Consider the following 24,044-nt stretch of genomic DNA (forward strand, 5'->3'; position numbering starts at 1 on the left):
TACCAGCTTTTCTGAAGCCTGCTGGCCTGTTCTCCCAGCATCCTGATATCTGGAACCCTCCTCTGCTCTTGGCTGGTGGTAGGAGAAGGGGTCTGGACTGCAGCAGGGGAAATCAGACCTGTCCACAAGCTGCAGGTTTGCAGTGGAAACCAGGATCCTGGTCCTGACTTCCTGCTTGAGAAACCCAGCAGTGGTGGGTATTTTCCTGAAAAAGTGGGCTCTCTGGTGTGTCCCCCAGATGCTGGGTAATGGCTTGGTCTTCAGAGCTATGGCAGTGATTACAACATGTGAACAAAGTGCAGGGAGCTACAGTGAGACCTGCTCTGCATCCCACATTCCCTGAATCTCACCTTCCCTGCTTCCAGGACTGCTCAGGGTAAGCAAGGTGGTCTCTCAGCCTTCAGTGTTTGAGGCTGCTTGGGGAGAGTTACAGTCCAATGTTGGACATGAGGGTCCTGTTTGCCAAACCTTTGTGTGAAGCACTGGAGTGCCAAAGCCATGGAAATCCCCAGAGCCACCGGTTTCCCTGTGGAGAGGTGCTGGGAGCCACACCGTGACTGGGGCTGGTGTTTGAGCATGGACAGACCACACTGCCTTGGGCATCACCCCCCTTTCTGGGCAGAGAAGGGCAGTTTGAGTTTGTTTTCCCCTGCATGTGATGTTTCCATCCATTCCTCTCAGTCCCAACCCTGGCTTGACCATGACCCAGAGTCAGTCACAGCGTGGAGCTTTCTGGGGCACTTGTGCCAGGGCAACACTGGCGTGGGCATCTTGTAAGTTCACCTCAAAAAATGTCACCCTTGGTACCCAGAGGTGTGGGCTGGGGGGTTACCAGCTTGCAAGGAGCCTCCCAGCTGGCAGGGAAGCAACAAAAGGGTTTTGGGGAGCAGCAGAGTTGGAAAATGGCATCCCAGAGCTGGGGGTGGGGGGGGTCGGTGAGCGTTGCCATGGAGACCCGTTTATGCCTCACTGATGCGTCGTGTAAATCCGTTTGGAAACGAGAAGGGCCTTTTGTCTTTGGGAGGGTTGAATGGGCCTCATTAAACCCGAGATGAGGAAAAAAAAAGGGCCATAGAGTGTATCTGGGAGGGGGACTGGACGGGCCGGCCCCGGAGGGGCTCAGCAGAGGCTGTTCCCTCTCCCAGCATGGTGAGGAGCTGGGGGGGCTGGAAAGTGAAAAATATCTCCTTGAACAGCAGAGACCAAAGGAGTGAAGGAGATATGAGCTGCTTTCAGATACCTGGAATTGCTGGATCTGTGTGGCCACCTCAGCTCCAAAGGATAGAGCAGAAATAGAAGAGGGCTGCTGAAGGGCAAGGAAAATAATTATCCATAGATTAGCAGGGGGAAAAAAGATGGCAGGCTGTTCTAAAGGAGACTAATAATAGAGGAGCACATGAAAGGAGTGGGATCTGAGAGCGTGGGGGTTCGTGTGCTCCTATTTACCCTCTGTGGCGATGAGCAGTGCGATGGACGAGTGAGAAGGCGACAGATACAGAAGGAGGAACCTTTTCATTCCACTTGTAATTAACTTCCTTCCACGGAGTATTTTTGTTCCCAAGAGCTGAATGGGAGTCAAATAGGAGAAAGGGGCTGTGCCTCTGTGTACTGGCACCACGTTGGGGAAGGGCTGTGGACGTTGGTGGTGTTCTGGGATCAGGTGGGCCTCTGGGATTAGGTGTAATTCCTGTGGTTTGATTGTCCTCTGCTCTGGAGAGGTGAAGTGAGGGAGGTGGGGGCTGCACTGTCTCACTGACACCTCCTGGTGTCAGCAGGAGAACCTCAGGGGTTGGCTGATATTCTCCTCTCAAGCTCCCTGAGGACCATGTGGTTGTCCTGTCTGGTAATGCTGTTTGACCTGTGACATCCCACTTCACCTAAGTTAGATTCCAGTTTTTACTAGTAACCTCTCAATTCTCTTTTTTGGTGAAAATACAGATTGAGGCAGGGGCAGAGGTGGCTGGGTGTCACCAAGGGAGCTTTGGACGAGCTGTGCAGGGACCCTCCAATGACAGGAGTGTGACGTGTCTCTGTGACATCGGGGTCTGGAAAACAGCTCAGGGACAGGACTGATTCTTCTGGCAGAGAGTCCCCAGTGCCTGGGCATGGCTGCTGTGTCCCAGGGAAGCTTGGATGAGTGAGGCAGAGTGGGCAGGATTGGATTGGTGTGTGGCTGGGCACCAGCAAATTGCAGGGTTCAGGAGTTTTTCAGGATCCCACACCCAGTTTGAACACGGAGCTTTGGCTTTTTTACTGGATCTGGCCTTTTCCCATCCCTTCCTTGAGAAGATTCCCGGTCAGTGGGAGCTGTGATCCATCTGGAAGAACTCACATGCTCTGTTGGTGTGGAGAGCTGGGCCCATGGGGGCTTCAGCTGCCCAGACACCAGGAAAACCTCCCAGCTCCTGCAGGTCTCGCTCTGCTGGGCACTGTCAGCCTTCCCTGCCAGACATACACGTCCTCCATGTAAGATCCAGTTATTTTTGGATTTCTTTGAAGCAAACAGCATTTAGCATATGTCATCTTATATGTATGTCAGCGTCAGCTTTAGAACATCTTCTCCAAGGAGAAGGTTCTTGGGAAATGTTGTTCTGTTTCTGCCAAGCCTGAAATCAGGTGAGGGGCATCGTATGCTGTGGACGTGGGGAAAGGTGATGTTGCCTCAGAGATTTTGTGGTTGATGTGGTGCAAGGAATGCCTGGATCCAGGGGGAGAGCAGTTGGAAAATGTGTCAACCCATTCTTTTAAAAAATTGTATTTTTAAGCCTTTTTTTGATCTTCCCGAATGAAGAGCTGAAAGACTGCTGGATTTTAAGGTTCCAGATGACTTTCCTGCAGGATCCTTGTGTCTGCTGGATTGTTGGGGATGTGTTGGCTCATCCATGTCTATCCATGTGTGCCACATGGAGGAGAGGTGCCTGCATGGGAGGAGGGTGTGGAGGAATGGGGTATCATTCCCAGTATGGCTCCCAATCTTGCTCTGGCCAAATTTTTCCTCCTTAGCTTGTTCTTCCTCCTGTCCCAGCAAACCCTCTCTGGGAAGCCTGCCACACTGGGCCCTGGCTGAGTCCATGGCTCTTCCAGCAGGTCCCACCTGTAGTCCCCAGTCCCTCCATCAGAATTTTGGACCCCCAAGGGGAAGTGAGGGGGGTTCTGCAAGGGATTGAGGGCCCCACCAACAGCCCCCCAACTCAGGGCACAGGAGAGGCTGCACTTTAATCCCATCTCCCTGCTCCGGCATCCCGGCATCCTGCTGCCAACAGAGCTCCCGTTGTTTACCCAACTCAGAGGAATCGGTTTACAAGGCTCACAAATCCCCTTTTCACCTTTCCCATCAGAAAACACCTCCTGAAACAATGAGGAAATTGGACGCTGCCACCCGATCGCTCCCAAGGAACCTGCGGGGCCGGGAGCTGGGGGCCTGGAGTGGCGCTGGGGATGGGGATGCCTGGCTGGGATGGTCCCCTGGCTCTGCAGGTGGGCAGCCATGGATGCCACCCAAAAATCACCTCAGGGTCTTTAAGGGATGAAGCTGTCAGACCTCTCCACCTGCTTAGCTGGCGAAAAAATACTTGTTTTAAGCTTTAGTGGCTGTAGTTAATAATTCCCACCCCCTTGGACACCAGGCAGAGCGATGCTGGGATGTTACCTGTCACCCAGTGATGGTGCCAATCGCAGGATTCCAAAATTGTTTGCGTCCTTAAAGAAGGGACCTTAAAGCTCTTCCAGTTCCACCCCCTGCCACGGACAGGGACACCTTCCACTATGCCAGGTTGCTCCAAGCCCTATCCAGCCTTGCATTGGACACTTCAGGAATAAGTCTGGAGCCATTGTCCTCCTCCTCTGGCATGGTGGGCAAGGTAAGAGGAGAGTGATTCTTAAGGCTGAGAGTTGTTTCAGCCTTAAGATTAAGCTAAGTTTTAGTTTATCTCTTTTTTTTTTTTTTTCTCTTCCCACTTTAAAACAGGGAAATCAGGCTGTATTTTCTAGAGGAATAGCAGATTCCCCCTTCCCTCCCTGAAATTACAGCAGGTGCTCTGAGGGCACGATGAATTTCCCTGTTAATTTAGGAGCTGCTCTGTTCACTCCTCCCGGTTAAGATAAATCTGAAGACATGTCCTTGTGAAGACAAGTCAAGAGTGTAATTCCTTTTTGTCTTCAACCATCCCTTGGAACTAAAATACCTTGTCTTCAGAATTGGCTGAAATCCTTTGTTCAGGCAACATGTGACAATTTTTGGACGTTTTTTCTCTCTCCTTTTCTTGTGATAAATGTTGCTTTTCACTGTGTATTTTAAAGGAGAATTTCCCAGAGAACCAGCCTTTGGCATAGTGGGAGCTATTGTTGGTCTTCCCTAGGATGATCATCACAAGTTGTCCTTGTGACAAAGCAGAATTTTTGGGGGAAATAAAGGTCTCTGTGTGTGGTGAAAAGCTGGAAGAGCAGTGTGAGGGGTTCGAGATGCATGCCTCAGGTTTATCTCCCCTCCTGTGCTGCCCAGGCTGCCCTGCTGTTAGAGAAGAGGAGAAATGGAGGAGAAAAAAATCAGGAAAATTGGAGGACGAAGGGAAAACAGTCTGTGTGCAGGTGGGGAACATCGGTTGGAGGCAACAGCGCAAAAGCTCCATGTACGGGGAAGTTGCTCTGTCTTGCTCCATGTTTGTGTGGATCTGGAAGCTGTTGAGCTAACTCCCAGATCCCAGCTGTGTGCTTCTGGAGCTGAGACTGAGCGTTCGTGGAAGGGATTTGCCTCCTTGTTTTATCCTTACATAAACCTAAGGTAGACTTTGGTCCTGAAGTTCCTGAGATGAAGAGGTGCCAGCAGGATGTGGTACTGGGAGGTTCTCAGCTCCCTCGGTTGCTTCATGGCCCCTCCCCTGCTTACAAATCTGTTTGGCCTGATCCCAACAGGCTGGTGGCCCAGGGACCGGTTGGTTTGCAGGTGTTGGCCAAGGTTTTGGCCACAGAGGTGTGATAGGTCCTCCTGGTATGGAGATGAGGGTGGATAGGAGCCTTCTCCTCCTGCTCTGGCGGTGCAAGACATCTGCTTGACTTGTTTGTGGCTTCCTGTTTGGCATCTTCTGGGCAGGAGGGAGCTGGCAGGAGCTGGAGGAGGGAGCTTGAGTCACTCCAGAGTCCTGTGCCAGGAAGCCTCTGACTCAGCCCAACCGTGGAGAAAGGAGTGTGGGATCCAGCTGCCTCTCGGGGTGGGAACCCGTGCAAGTGTTCACTTGCGCTGCGTGTCTGCGGCCGGGCGGGGAGGGAGGGACAGGGGCTGCTCCTGCCTCCTGCTCCCGCTCCGGCCTTGCGTCAGGGCTCCGGCCGTGGGTGGGGAAGCCTTTATCGCTCCCAAGCCTCTGGAAGGGCGTGCTGGCCACTGGCCAGGTGACCTACTTGGTAGTGTGAAGCAAAGCATGGCTCACCTGGCAGCAGTGCTGGGATGGAGTCAGGCTCTGCATCCCACCTGCGTCCCTAAAGACCCTCCAGGGGCCAAGTTTCCCACTGTCTCCTGGTCACCTTCTCTCTGGATCATGACTTTACAAAACTCCCTGCAGCCTCACGTGGCCAAGGTGCTGGGGTTGGGATGATCCCAACTGCCCCATTGTGCTGCTTTGGGTTCTTCTGGAGCTGATGTGGTGGAGCTGCAGTCAGGCAGGGAGGATGGACTCATAACCCCTCTAAATCCAGCTCCTTGGTGGGGCTGTGCCCGCCATCCCTGTGCTGTGTTCTGGTTGCCTGGGATGCTCCTCTGACCTGGCAAGCTGCAAGTGAGGTGCAGATGATGTCTGCGTGTCTGCCCTGCTGCTACAGCTGGCACCGAGCTCCAGAGCCCGTGCCAAGGGCACTTAGGGGTGCGTGGGCTTTGGCTCTGCCTGCCTGCTCCAGCCCAGCCTGTGGATCTGCTAGGCTCCTGCAGCCAAAGGCCTGGTGCTGGTTCCAGCTCTGTGGCTTCTTGCTAAGACTTGCATGGAGCCACGGAGCAGGTTGGTCTTGTGTGTTTGATCTTCCTTCCATGGAGCCTGCAGCTCCAGCCGGAGCAGCTGGCTGGAGGAGAAGGTATCCTGGCCCCATCCAGTTTCTGGGGTGGGCTGGCACAGGGATGGGCTGTGTCCGACAGCAGAAGGGGAAGCATGGCCGTGCAGCCTTGGCAAAGTGCTCACTTTGCGCTTTCCCGTGCCCAGATTACGTGAGGGAGTTGCAGCAGAGATAACTCTGCAGGAAAATCCATTCCCACCTTATCTCCCATCAGGAGCGCATTTAGTTGCCTACATCAAAGTAGATGATCTGCTGCTTCCCTCCTTGCTGCCCTAATCCTCTCCTTCACGCTGAAAAAAACTTAATCAGTGCCTTGCCCCACCATAACGAGATCCGAACGTTAATTATCAGCATCTTGCCTTCCTACCCTTCCCAATGCCCTGCCTTCCAGCCCCGAATAGCTTTCCTCCTTCCTTGCTCCTCTCCATCCGGTCCTCCCACGCTCCTGGGCATGCTGTTGAGCCTGGCTCAGTAGAAGTTGTCCTGCAGGATGCTTCCTTCCCTTCCATTTAAGGACAGGAATTCCTCAGGGAGCCAGGGCGTGGACGGGATCCCTCCCTTCACCCCATTGTCAGGACTTCTCCCTATGCCTAATTATTGCCTGTCCCTGCAGGAAGCTCCTTGCCTGGCCGTCGGGCAGAGCCGCGGCGTCTCCCAGCCCTTTGTGGAAAGACTCATTCCCAGTTGGATGCCAGGCTTGGGGCCGGGAAGGTGGCCCACGCTTATCACGGCTGGCAAGTGGGACTGACCCAAGCCAGCCCTGATTTTGTCAGCAGGAGCCTGTACTGGCTCCATGCACAGGCTGGGATGGTGAGGGAAGAGGAGAACTTGGTTTTGGTGTCAAAACCCATCTTACAGAGGGGGAGCAGCAGAGCTGAAGCACAAAAATGGCATCAGAGTGGGGTGGGCCGGGCTGGTGTGGCCTTTGCTCCAGCACGTGGTAACCTCTTACCCTGCTCTCTTCCAGGTTCATGACTGGGAAGGGGCTGGTCATCTACCCAGAGATTGGGGATAAACTGGACATTATCTGCCCCAAGGCGGAGCCGTCCAAGCCTTACGAGTACTACAAGCTGTACCTGGTGAGGAAGGAGCAGGCGGATGCCTGCAGCACCGTCATGGACCCCAACGTGCTGGTGACATGCAACCGGCCCGAGCAGGAGATCCGCTTCACCATCAAGTTCCAGGAGTTCAGCCCCAACTACATGGGCCTGGAATTCAAGCGGCAGCAGGATTACTTCATCACATGTGAGTCGCCCTCCTCTTCCCTGCTGCCAGCCCTGGCTTGGGAGGGCTCGGGCGCCTGGAGAGTGTCACCAGGCGCTTGTGTGTGACTTGGCCGGTGCAGAGAGCTGACACGGATGGAAAATATGTCCCGCTGGATGGGAGCAGGGGGAGGAATGTGTCACTGGCCGAGTGGGTCACCAGTCCCTATCTGGCTGCTGTGCTGTGTCCCCTGCCCTGCTCACAGCTGGGAGCAGGAGAACATCCCCATCTGGGGTCAGCCCTGGAGCACTGTCACACCTGGAGCCTATTCTTTGCTGCCATCTTTGCTGGAAGTGTTGCAGGGTTTTGCCTTGGGGCTGGCGAGAAAGAGGAATGGTGATGCTTGTCCTTACTCCTGGGTGTTGCTTCCAAGAGCAGCCCCAGCACGGGAAAGTGCTGGTGGTGTCCAGTGTGTGATATGATGGAAGTGGCTGAAAAATTCTGCACGCTGGCTTGTTCTGTTTGTGTCTTGGTGCACCATGGCATTTTAAGGAGGGGAGACAGAGGAGGCTGGAATTCTCTTGTAGCCTGTGGTCTGTGCGTGGAGGGGATTGCTGCACAGAAATGTATCCCCTTGTGCCTGCTCTGGTGTGGATGGAGGGGGAGCTCAGCCGTGTCTGGGCAGTGCTGCCAGCTCTCTCTTTGTCCCCTGCCCTCCTCCTCAGCCTGGCTGTCCCCGCCTGGCTGGCTGCACTGCAAAGGGCACGGTGGCCACGGCTCAGCTCCCCTCGCTGCGTGCTGTGGGCTCTGCAGCGAGCGGCTGGCACAGGGGTCACTGCCTGTGTGGGAGCGAGCTCCTGGCCGTGGGAGCCGTGTGTTCCTGGCTGCAAACAGGGTATTTTTAGCCTGGAATCTTTGGGAGCGGGCAGCAAGGCCATGGCAGGCAGTAGAGACAGGGCTGTGTTGTAGCATGGTGCTGTGGTGAGGCTGCTGGTCTGGATGTCCCCAGCGCGCCTGGCTGGGGCTGTTGGAGTCTTGCTGCAGAATAATTTGGAATAAACCTGATGCAAAGGAAGTAGCCAGGCTCAGCTCTGGCAAGTCAGCCTTGAGCCTTCATCACTTCTGTCATGGCAAATTTTGCTGGGTAGTGACGGGCTCGTGGGGGGCTCTGTTCCCTGTGTGGCTGTGGAGATGCCAAAGTGGCTCCTGGATGGTCAGCCAGGGAAGTCTCCCTAACAGGAGGGGTGACAACAGGGATGACCTGGCACCACAAACTGGAGAGCCAGCTTGGCTCAGTGCTGGCAGTGACCATGGGCTCTGCAGGGCTGAGTCACCATGGCAGGGCCAGGCTCTTCCAGAGCAATGGTCACTGTCACTGTCCAGACATGGTGATGTCTGTCCTATGTCACCTGAAAGGCATCGGCTCCGAAGCCATTGTGGGCAGGACACCCTGGTTCCAGCCTAGATGCGGCAGATGGGGATGCCAAAACCCCTGGCACAACTCCCATGTAGGCTCCCATCTCCCTTACCACAGCTGCACCATTCTGGTGGCTCTGGGATGGCAAAGTTCAGCCCCTCTGCCATCCTTCAGCTGATGGAAAGCTTGATTGAATATAGGCTTTGCCTGCAGTGGGCAAAAACTTGGAAGAGAGGCCAAAGTGGCAGGCTTGGGTCAGCCAAGCACTTGGTCAGTGGCTCCTCTGTGTTTGCGGGGTCAAGTTCAAGCACTGACATGGTCATCAAGCTAATGAGGGCTGAAATTGGGGTCCTCTGAGCTACAGCTCATGGGACCCTCAGGCTGCAAAGAGTCCTCTCAGGCTACAAATAGGTTCCCCAAAACGAGCTCAGGAGGTGAAAAAAGCACCGAAAGAAGAAATATGGGATCCCTCCTATGGTAACCAAGTCCATCAGGAAGGTGGAGGCAGAAGGATTTACCAGCCTCTGAATTACCCAAATTTTAAGGAGCTGTTTTGCATTTCACACGAAAACTGAAGTGAAAATCAACCTCCCGGAGCTTTGGGAGGTGCTTTCACAGGCGGCCGCCAGTGCATTGCCGACTCCAAACGCGGCTCCCGCGGGGCCCCTGCAGCTTTGAGCCGATGCCAGCTCCCCTCCAAGGCTGCCAGCACACCTGGGTCACTGCAGGTGACCGGCTCCTGCTCGCTTCGGATCCGATGGAGCGCGCAGCCGGGATTTTGCAAAGACAGCATAGCCCAGTTTGGGAAATCCCCGGCCGTGCGTCCCGTTGGATGTTGGGCTGAGCCTTTTAAACTCATTTTTTAATATAAAATCCTATTTATCCGCTTGTTCCCAGTTTCAGGCTGCATAGGGATAGGGATGCAGCAAGCAGGGTGCTTGGAGCTTGCCCCTCCTCTCCTCAGGGGGCCGGCAGTGCCCTCTGCCCCTGCCTTGGACCGTTTCTGACTTTAATTTCTCTTGACTCCTCCAAGCTTTGATGCGAAACCCCTCGGAGCTGGGAGCTGCCAGCTGAACTTTGGCCCCTGGGTGGGCTGAGGATGCTCCTGTGATCTGGCCATACCCTCTGCTGAGCAGCCCCAGGAGTTCTTTCTGCCAAGGAATAAAATAGCCAAAAAAACAAAGTCAAAAGTCTCCTGAGCAGACCACCCACATGTTGTCTTTCCCCCCCTGCCCAATTTTTCTTCCCTCCCTTTCCCCGAGCTTTTCCTGGACACACAAAAGGTTTTTTTCTCCCTTTTCATTTCTAAGCCGGGGAAGCAACGCTGGAGCTGAGGGGAACAAGGGCGTGTGCCACTCATCCCCCACCTTCTCCAGCGGTTGGAAAACCTGCTCACCGGAGCCAGGGGGCTTCCCAGGGTCCCTCCTATTCAGGACCCCTCCTTGCCATCGCTTTGGATATGCCAAGCCTTGTTTAGGGACACTTTTATCATGGAGGGACATGGCCCCAGCCCTCGGCTTAGCAATGAAAAGGCTTTTGAAAGCTGCTGTTCCCTGTCCCCGTCCTCTCTGGAGCCTCACACCGAGCCCCTCCACACCAGCTCCCGGCTTTCTTTAAAAGCAGCTTTGCTCCTGGGGGTGGATAAAAAAAGGTAATGCTTATTCCTGAGGCTTTCCATAATGAACAAGATGCAGCAGCATCTGCCTGCAGGTCTACACTGGAGACAGAGGCTGGGGGGGCACGTGGGACTCCAGCAGGACGTGGACACCATCCCCAGGATGAAGTGCTGAGAGGATGAAGGAGATAAGAATTTGGGAACTGTGTGTTTTATATCATGATGTGCTGTTGTTACTTCCATCCCTGGGTCTCCTGGATGTTTCCCTGCTTGCCTTTGGTGTCTGGGTGTGATTCCCTGTCCCCAGTGTCCTGTGCCCTCCCTTCAAAATACTTCCCACTGGAGTAGCCTCCCCCCTGCCTGGTGCCTGCACTCCTGGGATGTCGTGGGCAGCTCCAGCCCCACCATGGCTTATCCAGCCCTGCAGGTTCAGCTCCCTCCACCTCCCCTCCTAATTCACTCCAGCTCCTAATTGCGTTTGCTGCTCCTCTTTGAACTTGCTCCAGTTTTACTATCTCTGGTAATGAGGTGCCTGGATAGAGAGCCATTAATCCCCGTGTCCTGGCAGCAGGGTGACGTGAGGAGGAGCTCCCAGAGTGGCTCCCTGCTACCCCAGAGCTCTGGATCAGAGAATCAAAGAATAGTTTGGGTTAGAAGGAACTGTTAAATATCACCTAGTCCATCCCTGGAATGTCCCATCCCTGGAAGTGTTCAAGGCCAGGTTGGATAGGGTTTGGAGCAACCTGGTTTAGTGGAAGGTGTCCCTGCTCGTGGCAGGGGATGAACTGGATGGACTCTCATAGTTTCCAGCTCTTTCTCTGTTTTTTGGGGCTGGTGGTGGTCCTGGCAGCCCCTTCTGTGTTAAGTGGGGTGTGGAGACCCCAGGCAAACCTCGCTCAGCCTCAGGGTGCACTCCAGGCAGCTGTTTGCAGATGTGGTGGTGGTGCTGAGGTGTTCTTCCAGGTGTTCTTCCTCACTGGCCAACCTGTCCCATGAGCCTCTTTAAAGCAGAGAGCCCTTGTTTGATGACAATGCTGAAGGAAAAGCAAGGTCCTAGTAGATGCTTCCTCATAAATCCGAGACATTTGCTGTTTATTGTGAGTCCTTAAGCCCTTCAATCCATTTTTGATGTAATAATGTCCGTAATCCAATCCAACGCTTTTTGGCAGTGGGATGCAGTGAGAGCGGATCTATTACCCTGAGTGTTGTGTTAAAGCCCTTGTCTTGCATTTCTGTTTTTAGATGCAATTAGTCTTAACCTGGCAAGAGTTTTTTGTTGTAAACCATCGCTGCTGCTGCGATGTGGCTTCGTCCCCGGGCCACGCTCTGTCAGCGTTTTTCTGCAGCTCAGCACGAGGAAGGGGGTCACCTATACCCTGCCAGCTGCCAGGATCATCCTTCCTCCTTGGGAGCTTTTCTGGGACACGTTGCCATACTCGCTTTTCTGGCTGTGCTCCTCCAGCTTCCGTTGGTTTGGGAAGCCTTTAGCCCGTGCCAGTGCATGTGTGCGGAGATGCTCGTGCTCCTTCCTGCATTCCTTGGGATTTGATAATTCCCTCCCTGGTTGCTTGGGCTGGGGGCTGTGCCGGGGGGGCTTTGTCAGCCCGCCAGCTCTTTGCTGATGCCATTTGAATGTGGCCACTTTCATGTGCTCCTCATCCTCCTTCCCACAATTTGTTTGGTGGAGGGGAGTTGAAAGCCCAAGGGCCGTTTGATGCCATGATGGGAGCTGTGAACTTCTGCTGATAAAACTCCAATTAAGCGGCTTCCTCATTCTTCACCCAAAGGGCCCGGCTTGCAACACACCCGGGCCCAGCAGAGCCAGCCTGGTGGCATCCATCTGGTTTTGGGGCTTTGCTCCTCCATCCCCATCCCGCTGGGAGCCGCTGCAGGGGATGGTGATGCCGCGTGGGAGCCGGTGGCTGGACACAAACGGCTCTAACGGTGTCCTGCTCCCGACTTCAAAGCTCAGGCCTGGCCATGTCAAACCCAAATAATGGCCCTTAGACAACACGCCGTTCCTTGTCTTGCAGCCTTGTCTGAAGAGCGTGACCACAGTAAATGTGATTTTGTTGAGCCCTGTCCCTTAAGCCTTTGCCTCTTTTCTCTTCTCCTCCTCCCTCCTGACCTTTTCGGCTCAGCGCTGTCCCCGCACAGCCCCTGGCAGCTGATCTCATGGCTCAGCCTTTCATGGCCCTAATAGGGATGAAAAGCCCCCTCAGAAAGGGCCGGTGTCCCGGGCCCGGCCGGGAGGTAAATACCCCATGCTTTGATCTGCTCTGGGGCCAGGGGGGCCCTGCCTGCCACAAACCCCCGCCCAGGGGTCCCTGCCTGCCATAACCACCCACCCAGGGGTCCCCATGCCCGCTCATGTCCCTGGCTGCTGGGCAGCCCAGCTCTGCCTACCGCCCTGGCACAGCAGAGGGCTCTGGAGCTGGGCACTGGGTGCTGTCTGCCTGGGAAATTGGGCTGGCTGCATCTCAGGATGCTCTTTCCCAGGAGAAATTATTTGCAAGAGCATCTCTAGTACTGTCACGACCCCTTTAGCATTGTCACGACCCATTAGGAGAAAACAAAACATGTTTAACTCCTCAGTGCTCCTGAACACTGAGGTGACAGTAGAGATGGTGGGTGCTGGGTGTGTGATAGTAGGTGCTGGGATGTGGTGGGTGCTGTCTGTCAGACCAAGAGCTCTCTGGGGGCTCCAGGAAGCACCATTGCACTTGGACCCTGAGACGTGCAGGGTGCAGAGTTTGACATTAATGAACTGTGACGTGCCATCCTTTTCCATCCCTAATTTCTAGGGATCTGTGTCTATCCACCCCTCAGCCAGCCCAGGTGGTGTGTGGCACCTTCAGCAGGGAGGATTGATGTCATCCTCCACTCAAAGTCTCTTTGCCTCGGGATTGATGTTTTTGTTGCTCCTTTAATATTCCTGAGTTCTTTGATCCCACCTGGCAGTTTGGAGTGGGAGTTACACACCTCATAGAGAGGGGGCTGCAGGAGCAGTGGAATCTGGGGGTGGCTGCAGTGGGATCAGCTCTAATTTGGGGGTAGAGAGTCCCCTTCCTCCATCAATTACACAGCGAGGAGGCAAATCCTTGTCTGGAGAGTCAGGGGTTTATGTGGCATCTATTGGAAATTTCCAAACCCTGTAACTCAGAGTGTTACTCTGAGCCAGGCTCTGGTGGGTGCATGGTCACGGTGGGAGTAGTGCCTGGGCTGGTTCCTCTTGCAGGCAGGGGATTATTTGCAATTCTAGGCCAGGAGTTTCACCTATGTCACCTCCCAAGTTCCAGAAGTTCCTGATGGTTATGCAAAGTTTGTCTGTAATTGCAGCGGGGTTTTCCTTCTGGCTGTCCCATAGCACCCAGGGCTCCTTGGCTCCCTGAGCTCTCCCAGGCACCTGTAGCTTCCAGAAGATTTGCACATGAATCTGTCCCTCTGTCAGCCTCTCTGTCCCTGATCACCTGAAGTTTTCTCTGAGCCCCTGGGAGTGCAGATGGAGCCCGAGCTCAGGTGGGCAGCTGGCATCGGCCTTGCAGCTGGGGGATGGCACTGTCTGTCTCCATCCCCTTCCCAAAGGATTTCTCAGTCATCTCCCAGAGGTTTTGCTACCTAACAGGAGAGATTTACACCCTGTTAAAAGGCAGTAAGTGCTTTCCTCCCCCTGCTCCCAGCAGGGCCCACAAATGACTCTGGCAGAGCATCAGGTGGGGAATTATGTGGCACTTCCATCCTGACGCATCTCCAGTTGCTTGGGGTGACCACAGAGACTGCAGAAATCACCTTCCTCTCCCAATGACGTGCTTTTTCTTTGGAAGGGATGGACAGACCTGAAGACAAAGGGTTTATTTAGGGCTGTGGTCCTCCTGAGCTGCGCAGGAAGCAGGATGGGGACACTGGGAGTTTCCACAGCTCATCCACATGGACGGTGTTGATGATAAAGGGCTTGAATGAGTCACAAGCTGTGGTCCTGCAGCCAAGATGTGCTTTCCACCCTGGATGAGGTTCCCTGCAATCCAGCAGTGACTCTTAATTATGACACTAATTAGGGCTGGTTATAATTTTCCACCAGAAAGCTGTTTTAATGGGAAATTAGCTTTTCACTTAAGCATTACTTGGGTTAAAGTGTCTTTTTCCAGTGGATACTTGAGTGTTTGCCTGTTCTCCCTTTGCCCCAGGAAAGAATGGTAGAGAATGGAGCTGTAGGTGGTGAAGATGAGTGTGGTGGGTGGTGTCCTCCCTTCTTCCAGCTGTAACTGTGTTCATCCCTCTGCTCTCTGTAAAGAATGGGGCTAATTTAACGCTTTGTTTTAATTTTGGGATTGCTGACCCTGACCATGGAAAGCCAAACCCCATCCCATACAAACCCCATATGATGGTTTTTATTCCTATTCCCAGCAGTGCATTTGAACTGGTGATTTTCCCACTGTGTTTGCTGGAGCAGGGAGTGTGATTCAGGGAGCTGATTCCCAGCTGCTGCAGCGACAGGCTCCTCACCTGCCCTGTACAGCTGTGGGGAGGGACACAGCGATCCCAGCTGGCTTCATGGCATGGCCCTGGCAGTGCCCTGGTGCCAGGGAGGAGAGCAGAGGGGGCCCAGCCCCCGTGGCCCTTCTCTCTCCGTGCCGGACCGTGTGGCTGGAGCAGCTCTGGAGCAGCTCTGGAGCTGGCAGGAGTGGCTGTGAAACCCAAGCCTTGCACCTCCTGCCCGTGCGGGGACGGGACAGGGCCGGGCTGGCTCACACAGCCATTTCAGGGGCTGCAGGGCCCCTTCCCGGCGCAGCTGCCTCGGGAAGGCTGGGAGAAAGCTGGAAGAAGGCTGGAAGAAGGCTGGAAGGCTGGCTCTGTGACAGCGTGGGGTGGGCTCCCTCCACACAGCCCCTGCCCCGGCGCTGGCAGCATCCCCAGGCAATGTGCCGGAGCGCAGGAAAGGCGCTGGGGGATGTGGGGTGCGGGGCCTGTGTCCCCACAGTGGGGCTGGCTAGGAAGTGACACCAATATTAATATTAACAGTACCAATAATGCCCTGAGCTGGAGCTGCCCGGATGCCTGGAGGAGCAGCAGGAGGAGGAGCAGGGGCTGTAACCAAGCCGTGCCTCCCCGGAGGCCCCAGGGAGCTGGTGTGCAGTGGAGCAGGCGGGTGCCTCTGCTCTGTGACCTGGAAGTGGCTCCGTGTCCTCCCCTGGAGTGCCAGCCCTGTTGGGATGGAAGGGAAGGAGCTCAATCCACGGGTTGGGCTCCAGTGTAGCACCTCTGTGTCGGTACCAAGAGGGGAGGTGGCAGGAGCTGGGATTTTATTTGACGTGCAGTCTGCTTGTGGACTCCTGCAAGGATATCTCTGGCAGTGTCCGAGCACGTCAGAGGTGTGGGAGGCACATCTCCAGGGTGACCTGTAGGGGCTTCCCCTGTGCCAGGAGGGGCTTTCAGCCCAGGGGTGTCCAGGCTGGGCTGAGGCTGCTCTGCAAGCTGCCCCTTGCCCCTGTGGTTCTGGCAGGATCGGGGTCAGGCTGTGGGGCACCGGTGGGATGCTGCCACCTCTCCTGAAGTGATGGAAACACGAACCTTGTGCAGGTCTGGGGGCCAGGGGGGTGGTGGGGATGGCGGCCGGGCTGTGGCCACGCCGTGCCTGGCTGGGGCTGGAGCAGGGCTGAGCTGCACAGATGGAAGAGTGATTAAGAGCAATAAAAGGAAAGAGACTTGGATTCGCTACAGTCTCAGCACATTAATTGTGCTTTGGGGCCCAAATCATAACGCAGCCCTGCTAGAGGGAATCCAGCAGAGAAACCAAACATCTCGCTCTGGCCAAGGCTGACCATTTAAGAGACCCTTGCCTTCATCTCTTGCCAGGTATTACTTCCAGCGTCTCCCATCTGCCAGAATTCGAGTTCTCCTTTGAAATATTTTTAGGGGAGGGAGAAAAGCTCTGGTGACACCAAATGCTGGCGCTGGGGAGGCAGCAGGGACAGCACATGGCATTGCTGGCTTGGAGACGGGACCATGGGGTTGTTGGGGATCTCAGCCATCTGTCCCAGCTCCGTGGTGTGTGTCACTGGGCTGGATGGGCGTGTGGGATTCCAGGAGTAGAGGTCCTGCCTGGCTTCCATGGTGGCTGAGCATCTCCTCTAAATTGACAAGCAATTACATGGTTAATGGTATCACTGTTAAATCCTCATCACTCAGCAGCCCGGGGCTTAATGCTCCATTAGGGCAGAGGCATCTCGTGGCTCTCTGGGCTAGGAGCAGCCTTTGGAAGTCACTGGCCAGAGGTTATTTTTGCTCTCCCAGTCCTACAGCCAACCTGCAAATCCATCCAAAATTGAATAAGGCAGGAAAATGCTCCGTGTACTGTATGCTCAGTGTTGCCGTGTCTGGCTGGATTGAACCTTGCTGGTGTGGATTAGGAAGGTGAAATGTTGTTTGAGATCTGCCATTTCCTATTCCATGGGTATTCCCAGCTCCCTGCCTGGCTTCCTTTGTTGTGTCACAGCTCTGCCTGCTGCTGCTGCCCTGCAGCTGCCTCTCTGCAGCTCGGGGCTCTCCTGCAGCCGTGCCTGTGGATTTAACATTTTCCTCTGTGGGTTACTGACTCTGGATTCCATCAGCAGCTGAGGATTGGTGGTGTCACCACAGCTCACCCTAACCGTGGCAGTGAGTGGCACAGGCATCCGAGGAATCCACCAAGTGCCACCCAGATCCCAGTCTGGATCCACTGGAGCTGGGCTGAGCTGAGCCTGGAGCGTTCTGCTGGAGCTTCTTCCACTGGGAAAGCAGGATACAAAGGGGAGGAGCAGCTCTTCATCACTGAGCTTCTCAGGGAATTGTGCTGGAGGAGCCTTTCCTGATGGATCAGGGACCTGCTGCTCTCACATCACCCTGCCCTACATGTTCACATCAAACTCTCTGGATTCTGCACCATTTGGATGGATTTGGGGATTTAGAATTTTGACTTTTGGAAGCTCAACCAGCTGCACAGAGCATCCAGCTTCTCTCTGGCCCATTGTGGATTTACACGGAGTGTGGAAGCTCATGTCCTTGTTTCCAGAGGCCATTCCAAGACCATCACTGTGGGTTTTACAAATGTTTTTCCTTTTTTTTGTTCCCTCAAGCAACAGCTTCATTTTTCCACATGGTTCCCTCTCAAAGCTACTTTCTCCCTCATCATTTTCACGGCTATAACAAGAAGAAACTTCGTGTCCAACTGTGGGGTGGGAAGAAGGCTGCTCAGCTGTGTCCCTTTGTCCATCCCTGTGGCTCCAGCTGCCGTCCCTGTGGCTCCAGCTGCTCCCTCTGTCCTCTTTGGACCTTTAATATTTTTTTTTTGTATGTGGATGGAATGTTTTCATAGTTATTTGGAGGAACTGCTGCCTTTATGGAGTCTTCTGGTTTCTCCCGCTTGAACCATGCTTGCTTGTTACCACATTTTGTTATAATCAGTTAATTATTTATAAATCAGACCTCGTGAGGCCTCACAGGGACTGGTTTTTACAGACTGCTGCCTTCTCCCTCGATGGATGAGTCTCTTCGAGATGCAACAACCCATGGCATGGAGCTGGGAAGCTGGAAACTGTTCAAGGAGCTGCTTCAGGGCTGCGAGCTGGGATGTATCTGCTGATTTCACCCCAAACGGGCGCCTCCGGCCTGGGAGAACTGGGCTGATGAGCTTTCTGCTGGAGTTCGCTCCCGATGTGTTTTTATGGGGAGTCTGAGCTCAGGTCCATCCTGTTTGGATTCCAGAGAACTCGTGCAGGCTGTCGGGGGCGTTTCTCCACATTCCCAGGCATTTGCGTGGGGCTGGTGCTGACAGTGCTGCTGTTGGAAGGGCTGCCAGCAGATCCCAGCTGGATGCACCATCCCAGCTGGATGCACCGTCCCAGCTGGATGCACGGCTCCATCCCGGGAGCCGCTGGCAGAGGGGACCCTGCTGCGGGAGCGGTGACAACTCAGCAAATGGCCCAAGGACTTTCTCATTAGGAAAACATTTGCTGGGGTTTCAGGCGAGAGCCTGGATTGCACAGAGGTGTTTGGAAGGTGCTGATGGATTTGGAGCCTGCTTCCTGGAGGGATACAGGGGTGCTTTCCAGTTTATCCCAGCCTGGAGCTCATGGAGACACCCAACCTCCTGCTGTGGGAAGGGGAATGTGGAAACACATTGTTCTGTACTCTAGCCTCTTCTTGTCCCCTCACCAACACTCAGCAGGCTCCAATGGATTCATCCCAGATTCCTGTCAGTCACCTGCCCTCCCAGACCTGCTTTTTTGGAGGATGGAGACAGGAATTGGGCTGCACAGGGAACTTGAAACCCCAGGGCTGAGCTTCTGCCTCGAGGTTCTGGGAGGTGTTAACTGCGCTGTGCTGTCCAAGTCCTGCCTTGTGTCTGGAAAATTATCCCTGGGTTCCATGATTCTCCATCACATTGCCTTCCCCAAGCTGTTGCTGAGCTCCTCCCAGGTTTCCCTGCTTCCCTGGGTGAATTGATCCCTGTGTTTAGATTTGGTGGAGCACTGGGATGCTTTGTGTTTGCCATGATGGAGGGAGGTGATGGGGTGGGAACCATCCTGGTCCCTGGGCAGGTCCGGCTCCGTGCTTGGCACAGTGGCCACATCCAGGGCCCTGGTGGGGTCAGAAACCAATTTTTGAGTCTGTTTAGCAGAATCTGCCATTTAAGTGCTTAATCCTGAAATCCTTGTGTTTGGGTTTATTCTCTTTTGTGTCCCCCCTGCCCTGAGCCCCGCAGAGGGCTGGAGGATGGGGGACCTTCCCTGTGCTCCCATGGGATTCGAGGGCTGAAAACTCCGTGCCGGCTCCAGCGAAAAGTTAATGTGAATTTAAGTGACTTCTGCCCTGCAATTAGAGCCCCTGGAGTCCACTGGGGCTCTGAGTTTACATTCTTCACTGAGGCACAGGGTGTAATTAGAGATGTATAATTTAAACTGTGCATATGCAAGTGTTCCCATTCTGCACCAGGAGCAAAGGAAATTATCCAGGAATTAAAGGGGGAGGAGGGTGCAGGCGTGGAGAATGGCTCACTTGTGTGGATGTGGCAGTGAGAGGAAGCGGCAGGGATCATGTCCTCACTGCCGGAGGCAGATTTGGAAGGGGCAGGAGCTGGGAATTCGGAGGGCTCCAGATTGGGGTGTGAAGATGTGGCTGTAATGGGGGGGTCAGGAGTGAATCCCTGGGGTAGGAGGTGCCAGGGGATAGCTGGGACCTGCTTGGCAGTGCCAGGGGGCAGTGAGGACCTGCGTAGTAATGCCAGGGAACAGCAGAGAGCTGCCCAGCAGTGCCCTTCCAGCTCCTAGGAACCCGTCTAACATTCCCTCTCTTTTCTTGCAGCCACTTCCAACGGCACGCTGGATGGCCTGGAGAACCGGGAAGGAGGGGTCTGCCAGACACGCTCCATGAAGATTGTCATGAAAGTGGGGCAGGGTGAGTCCTCCTGTTCCCTGGGGAACCATGATCCCTGTTCCTCTGGGGGATGTGGGAGTTCGAGATTCCAGGGAAACTGAGGCCAGGCCAGCTGTTCCTGGGAGCACTCCTGGGTTAGTTCAACAGAATTTCATTTTTAGGATCTTTCTTCCTGCCTTTTTTCTCTTGCTAACATGGCGCATGTGCGGAGCACTGGGATTGAAAGGGAGCGATTGTTCCCAGTTACCTCGTGGGCCGTATCCCGGCGGGAAGTGAGCTCGGCACAGGACCCATGAGCCCTGCAAGTGTCTCGGGGGTGGGGCTGGCACGGGCAGTGCCCCTGTGACTTCCCAGGCATCAGGGATTGGTGGCTCTCAGCTCTGGAGGCCACCAGGCTGTGGGACTCTGGTGGCAGTGGGACATCAGGGATATCACTAACAGACCTTTCTCCTGGAGCTCCTGCTCCCCACCACCTCCATCCTGAGCTGCTTCCCAGTGGTGCTCCGGACTCATTTCGGCCCCGACTCGGATGCGCAGCTCCCGATTCTGCTTCTCATTATTGTGTTTGCACGTTAGGGCCAATATTTATAATAAACAGGCGAAGCTGTGCTGCAGCCTTGGCCTCCTGCCTGCCCTTCCCTTCCTTTCCTCCTGCTGCCCAAGCAAGAAACCTGTCCCATCCCACGCACGGGAGCTCTGAAAACAGCAAACCAGGGAGTTAGGGTGGGGACCTGTTTCCCACAAGCCCTGGAGCAGCTCAGCTGTGCTCTGTTGCTCTCGGCATCACCCAGTGCTCCTGTGCCCCGTGGGAGTGGCTGACAACTGGGGGCACTTCTTTAGGGGGGGACAAGCTGCTGCCTTCCAGGTTGGACCAAGGCTTCTCATCCATCCCTCCTCTCCCCTTTCCCAGATCCCAATGCGGTGATCCCAGAGCAGCTGACGACGAGTCGGCCGAGCAAGGAGTCGGATGACACCGTGAAAGTCGTCACGCAGAGCCCGCGCAGCAAGGTCCCGGCGGTGGAGGAGCCCGGCAAGCCAGGTGGGTATTCCAGGGATCCCCTGGAGAGGGATGGGGCTCTGCCTGCCGGGGTGCCAATGAAGCACCTGCAAGTTAAGCTTGTTGCATGGATCACAGGGATACCAAACTCTCCGGATCCGGGATCTGGATGGGTTTGCTTTAAGTGTTGTGCTCATCTCTGCTGTCCTGCTGCTGTCCCCAGCCCAGCCTGCAGAGCAGCTCAGGATTTTTTCCCCAGCTCCTGGCAGAGTTTGGCAGGGAAGTGCTGTTTCAGCACTCTTCCTCCTCCTCCTCCTCCTCCCATGTGTTCTTCACAGTACATCTGAGAGGGCTTGAGGGAGGTAAGGTCCTTGGGTGTGAGAGCCCTTTGAAGGTGGTTTCATGAGTTCCTGACCCCTCTGAGAGCAAAGTGGAATCAGATGAAGCTGGGAAGTCTTTCTTCCTGCCCAGATCAGCCTCTGAGCGCTGCCTCTGCAGGGGCTGCAGCTGCCCCGGCCCAGGGGTCAGTAATTGGAGACTGGGGGACTCTGGGTGTCAGAGCCCACTTTCCCCAGGGCATCCTGGTCTGTTGTGGGGAGCGAAGGCTCCCCAGGTCTGCAATGGTGTCACCTGGGCATGATCAACACTCTGCTCCATAGGCTGGGAGATGGGAAGGGGGGCAGTGGTGCAGGATGGGGAACAGGGCATGTGGTGCCCCCTCTGTGGATGCTTGGGACTCCTGCCTGCCCTGCCCAGTCCTTCCCAGGGATGTGTGGGTCTGACTGGGGAGGGAAGGTGGGGAGCAAGTGCCATCCCCTTGGAAGTGAGGAGGAGCAGGAGAATGTTGTGCTGAGTTTGGGGAGCAGAGAGGGGCTCCAATGAGCAGCTCATCCCCCTGCTGCACGGGTGTGACCCATGCATGGACAGAGCACAGCTCTGCTGCCTCTCTGACCCCTGTCTCCCCTTGCCCTGCAGGCTCCGTCAACCAGGACGGCCAGGAGACCCAAGGTCCCAGCGATGGCTTCCTGAGCTCCAAGGTGGCCGTGTTCGCGGCCATCGGCGCCGGCTGCGTCATCTTCATCCTCATCATCATCTTCCTCGTTGTGCTCCTGATCAAGATCCGCAAGCGGCACCGGAAGCACACGCAGCAGCGAGCCGCAGCCTTGTCCCTTAGCACCTTGGCCAGCCCCAAATGCAGCGGGAACGCGGGCTCAGAGCCCAGCGACATCATCATCCCCTTACGGACTACAGAGAACAACTACTGCCCGCACTACGAGAAGGTGAGCGGGGACTACGGGCACCCCGTCTACATCGTGCAGGAGATGCCCCCGCAGAGCCCAGCCAACATTTACTACAAGGTGTGAGGAGCAGCCTGGGAACGGCCGATGCAGCAGCGCGGGAGCGCCGGGCGCGGGGCTGGCGCCGCAGGGACGAAGCGAAACGTCCCCACCCTGGCACGGCGCGGGCAGCGCCGGGAGCGGCGCCGGGGAGCTGAGGGCTCAACGCTCACGTGCTGATTCTCCCCTTTGTATTTAGTTTTGTAGTTCTCAGCTTTTGTAATCCCGAGACTCTGAGGGTGAGCCTTCAGCCTCCTCCTCTTCTTCTCCAGACTGTGGCCGGCCGTGGGGGGCGGGCGCCGTGCCTTTCTGTGCTCGGGACACCGCTGGCAAACCCGGAGACTCCACCTTCCCTTTGTGGTTTGGGATTTCCCCGCTCCGGCCCTGTGGAAGTGCCCGCCAGCGCTGCAGGGTCCCGGAGCCTGGAGCGACGCCGGGGCCTCGGGAGCAGCGAGCGCACACGGGGATGAGGAGGAGGAGGAGGAGGATGCTTTGCCATGGTGCCAAGATGCAGACAACTGTGCAGGGAGGAAGCTGGCAAACCCGATTTACTACTACTACTATTATTATTATTATAATAATTATTTTAATTTTTTTGTAACATTTTTATTTTTGTGAATTCCGGGCGGGACTCCGGCCCGCCGCCTCTGGGCACACGCCATCACCTCCTTCCAGCACATCATCCTGCCGGCCACGGGGCAGATCCTGCTCCCCCCACTGCCCCTGGAAACTTTTGTGTTCGTAGCTGTTGACTCTTGTTTTAGTCTCTTTATAAAAAGAAAGAAAGAAAAAAAATTTCTTATCTCCACCCTGTCTCAAGCGTTCAGTGCGCGAGGGGCTGGACGCTGCTCCTGCCCCACGCGGAGCAGTCGTGGCCTGGCAGCTCTTCCTAATCCCTCTGGAGCATCCCACTGTGGAAAAAAGCCTTTGGCTTTCTGTCAGGCTGGGGCTGAGCCTGCTGGAAGCAAAGTAGGGGGTGGCAGGGGGAGCTGCAGCCCCCTCCCAAGCTGGGCATACTGCAGGTGGTTGTCCTTGGAAAGGAAAACTGGAAAACAAAGGTTCCTGACTTGCAGCTTGTGCCAGGGGTGTCAGGAGGAGGCTGGTGCTCGGGGTTGGAAACCCTCAGGAGGTTGGAGCACCAGGCTTGGCTTGGTTGGGAGCTGAGCCAAAGGCTTTTCCACCCTCCTGGTTTACCTGAAGAATCCAGTGTCCCTCGGCAGGACCTGCTTTGGGGACCAGCCCCGCTGTGCCTGTTCCCTGCCCTGCTCCTGGCACAGGAGCATTCCCTGTCCTGCCACCTCCTGGGGGTCCCACAGCCCGGGCTCCCCTGCCCTTGCCTTGCCCATCTCCTGCCCAAAACTGGAAGGGCTTGAGCCTGTCTGGGATCATTCCCAGCTTCCTCCTCCCGGGAGGAGCCGCCAGCACCGCGGCTGATGCCAGTGACAGGTGGTGCCCTGTCACTGCCTGTCCTCGGGCTGTCCCCCCTTCCTCACTTTCTTTTCCTTCCAGCAGTAGCTGCTTTTGCTCAGGGAGCAGGAGTGGGGCCAGCGGGGCTGTTGCCACCTGGGCTGTTCCCGCTGTCCCCAGGGCCCCAAATCCCGCGTTAGGAAGTGCCCAAAGAGCGAGGGAGCTGCTCTGCTAAAGTGCCTTGACATGGAGCGGGCGGGGGCGGGGGCACAGCAGGGACAGGGGCCCGTGGCCTGGGAGGATCTGGTGATTTGGGGGGATCCAGTGGCCCGGCTGCTGCACTGGGGTTTGGCCCCGAGCGGGATGGGAGCATCCTGTGGCGTCACGCTGTTGGGTTTAGGGCAGGAATTTGGGCTGGAGCAGAGCAGGGTGTCCCGGCTCCCCTCCTGCCCTTGGCATCCTGAGGTGGTTCTGCTTCCAGGGCCCCAAACCAGCTGCTTCCCTCGGGAGAGATGCACCCCAGTGGGTGCTTCCCCCTATTCCCCATCCCAGCACTGCTTCCCCCATGTAGCACCTTCCATCCCTCTCTCCTCTGTGGGATCCACTGCCTGTCCTGGCCTG

The 24,044-nt window shown here is 55.7% G+C and overlaps 1 protein-coding gene across 1 annotated transcript in view; it reads left to right on the plus strand.

Moving 5' to 3' along the window:
- Positions 1–22,784, plus strand: part of EFNB1 (ephrin B1) — a 44,061-nt gene extending 21,277 nt beyond the window's left edge. Inside the window, exons 2-5 of the mRNA XM_030272478.4 lie at positions 7,004–7,281; positions 19,611–19,703; positions 20,593–20,721; positions 21,655–22,784. Of these exons, the coding sequence (XP_030128338.4) occupies positions 7,004–7,281; positions 19,611–19,703; positions 20,593–20,721; positions 21,655–22,043 (889 nt within the window). The 3' untranslated portion in view covers positions 22,044–22,784. The remainder of the gene's footprint in view (positions 1–7,003; positions 7,282–19,610; positions 19,704–20,592; positions 20,722–21,654) is intronic.
- The last annotated feature ends 1,260 nt before the right edge of the window (positions 22,785–24,044 follow it).

This window comes from Taeniopygia guttata, chromosome 4A (genome assembly GCF_048771995.1).
Source record: "Taeniopygia guttata chromosome 4A, bTaeGut7.mat, whole genome shotgun sequence".
NCBI classification, from domain to species: Eukaryota; Metazoa; Chordata; class Aves; order Passeriformes; family Estrildidae; genus Taeniopygia; species Taeniopygia guttata.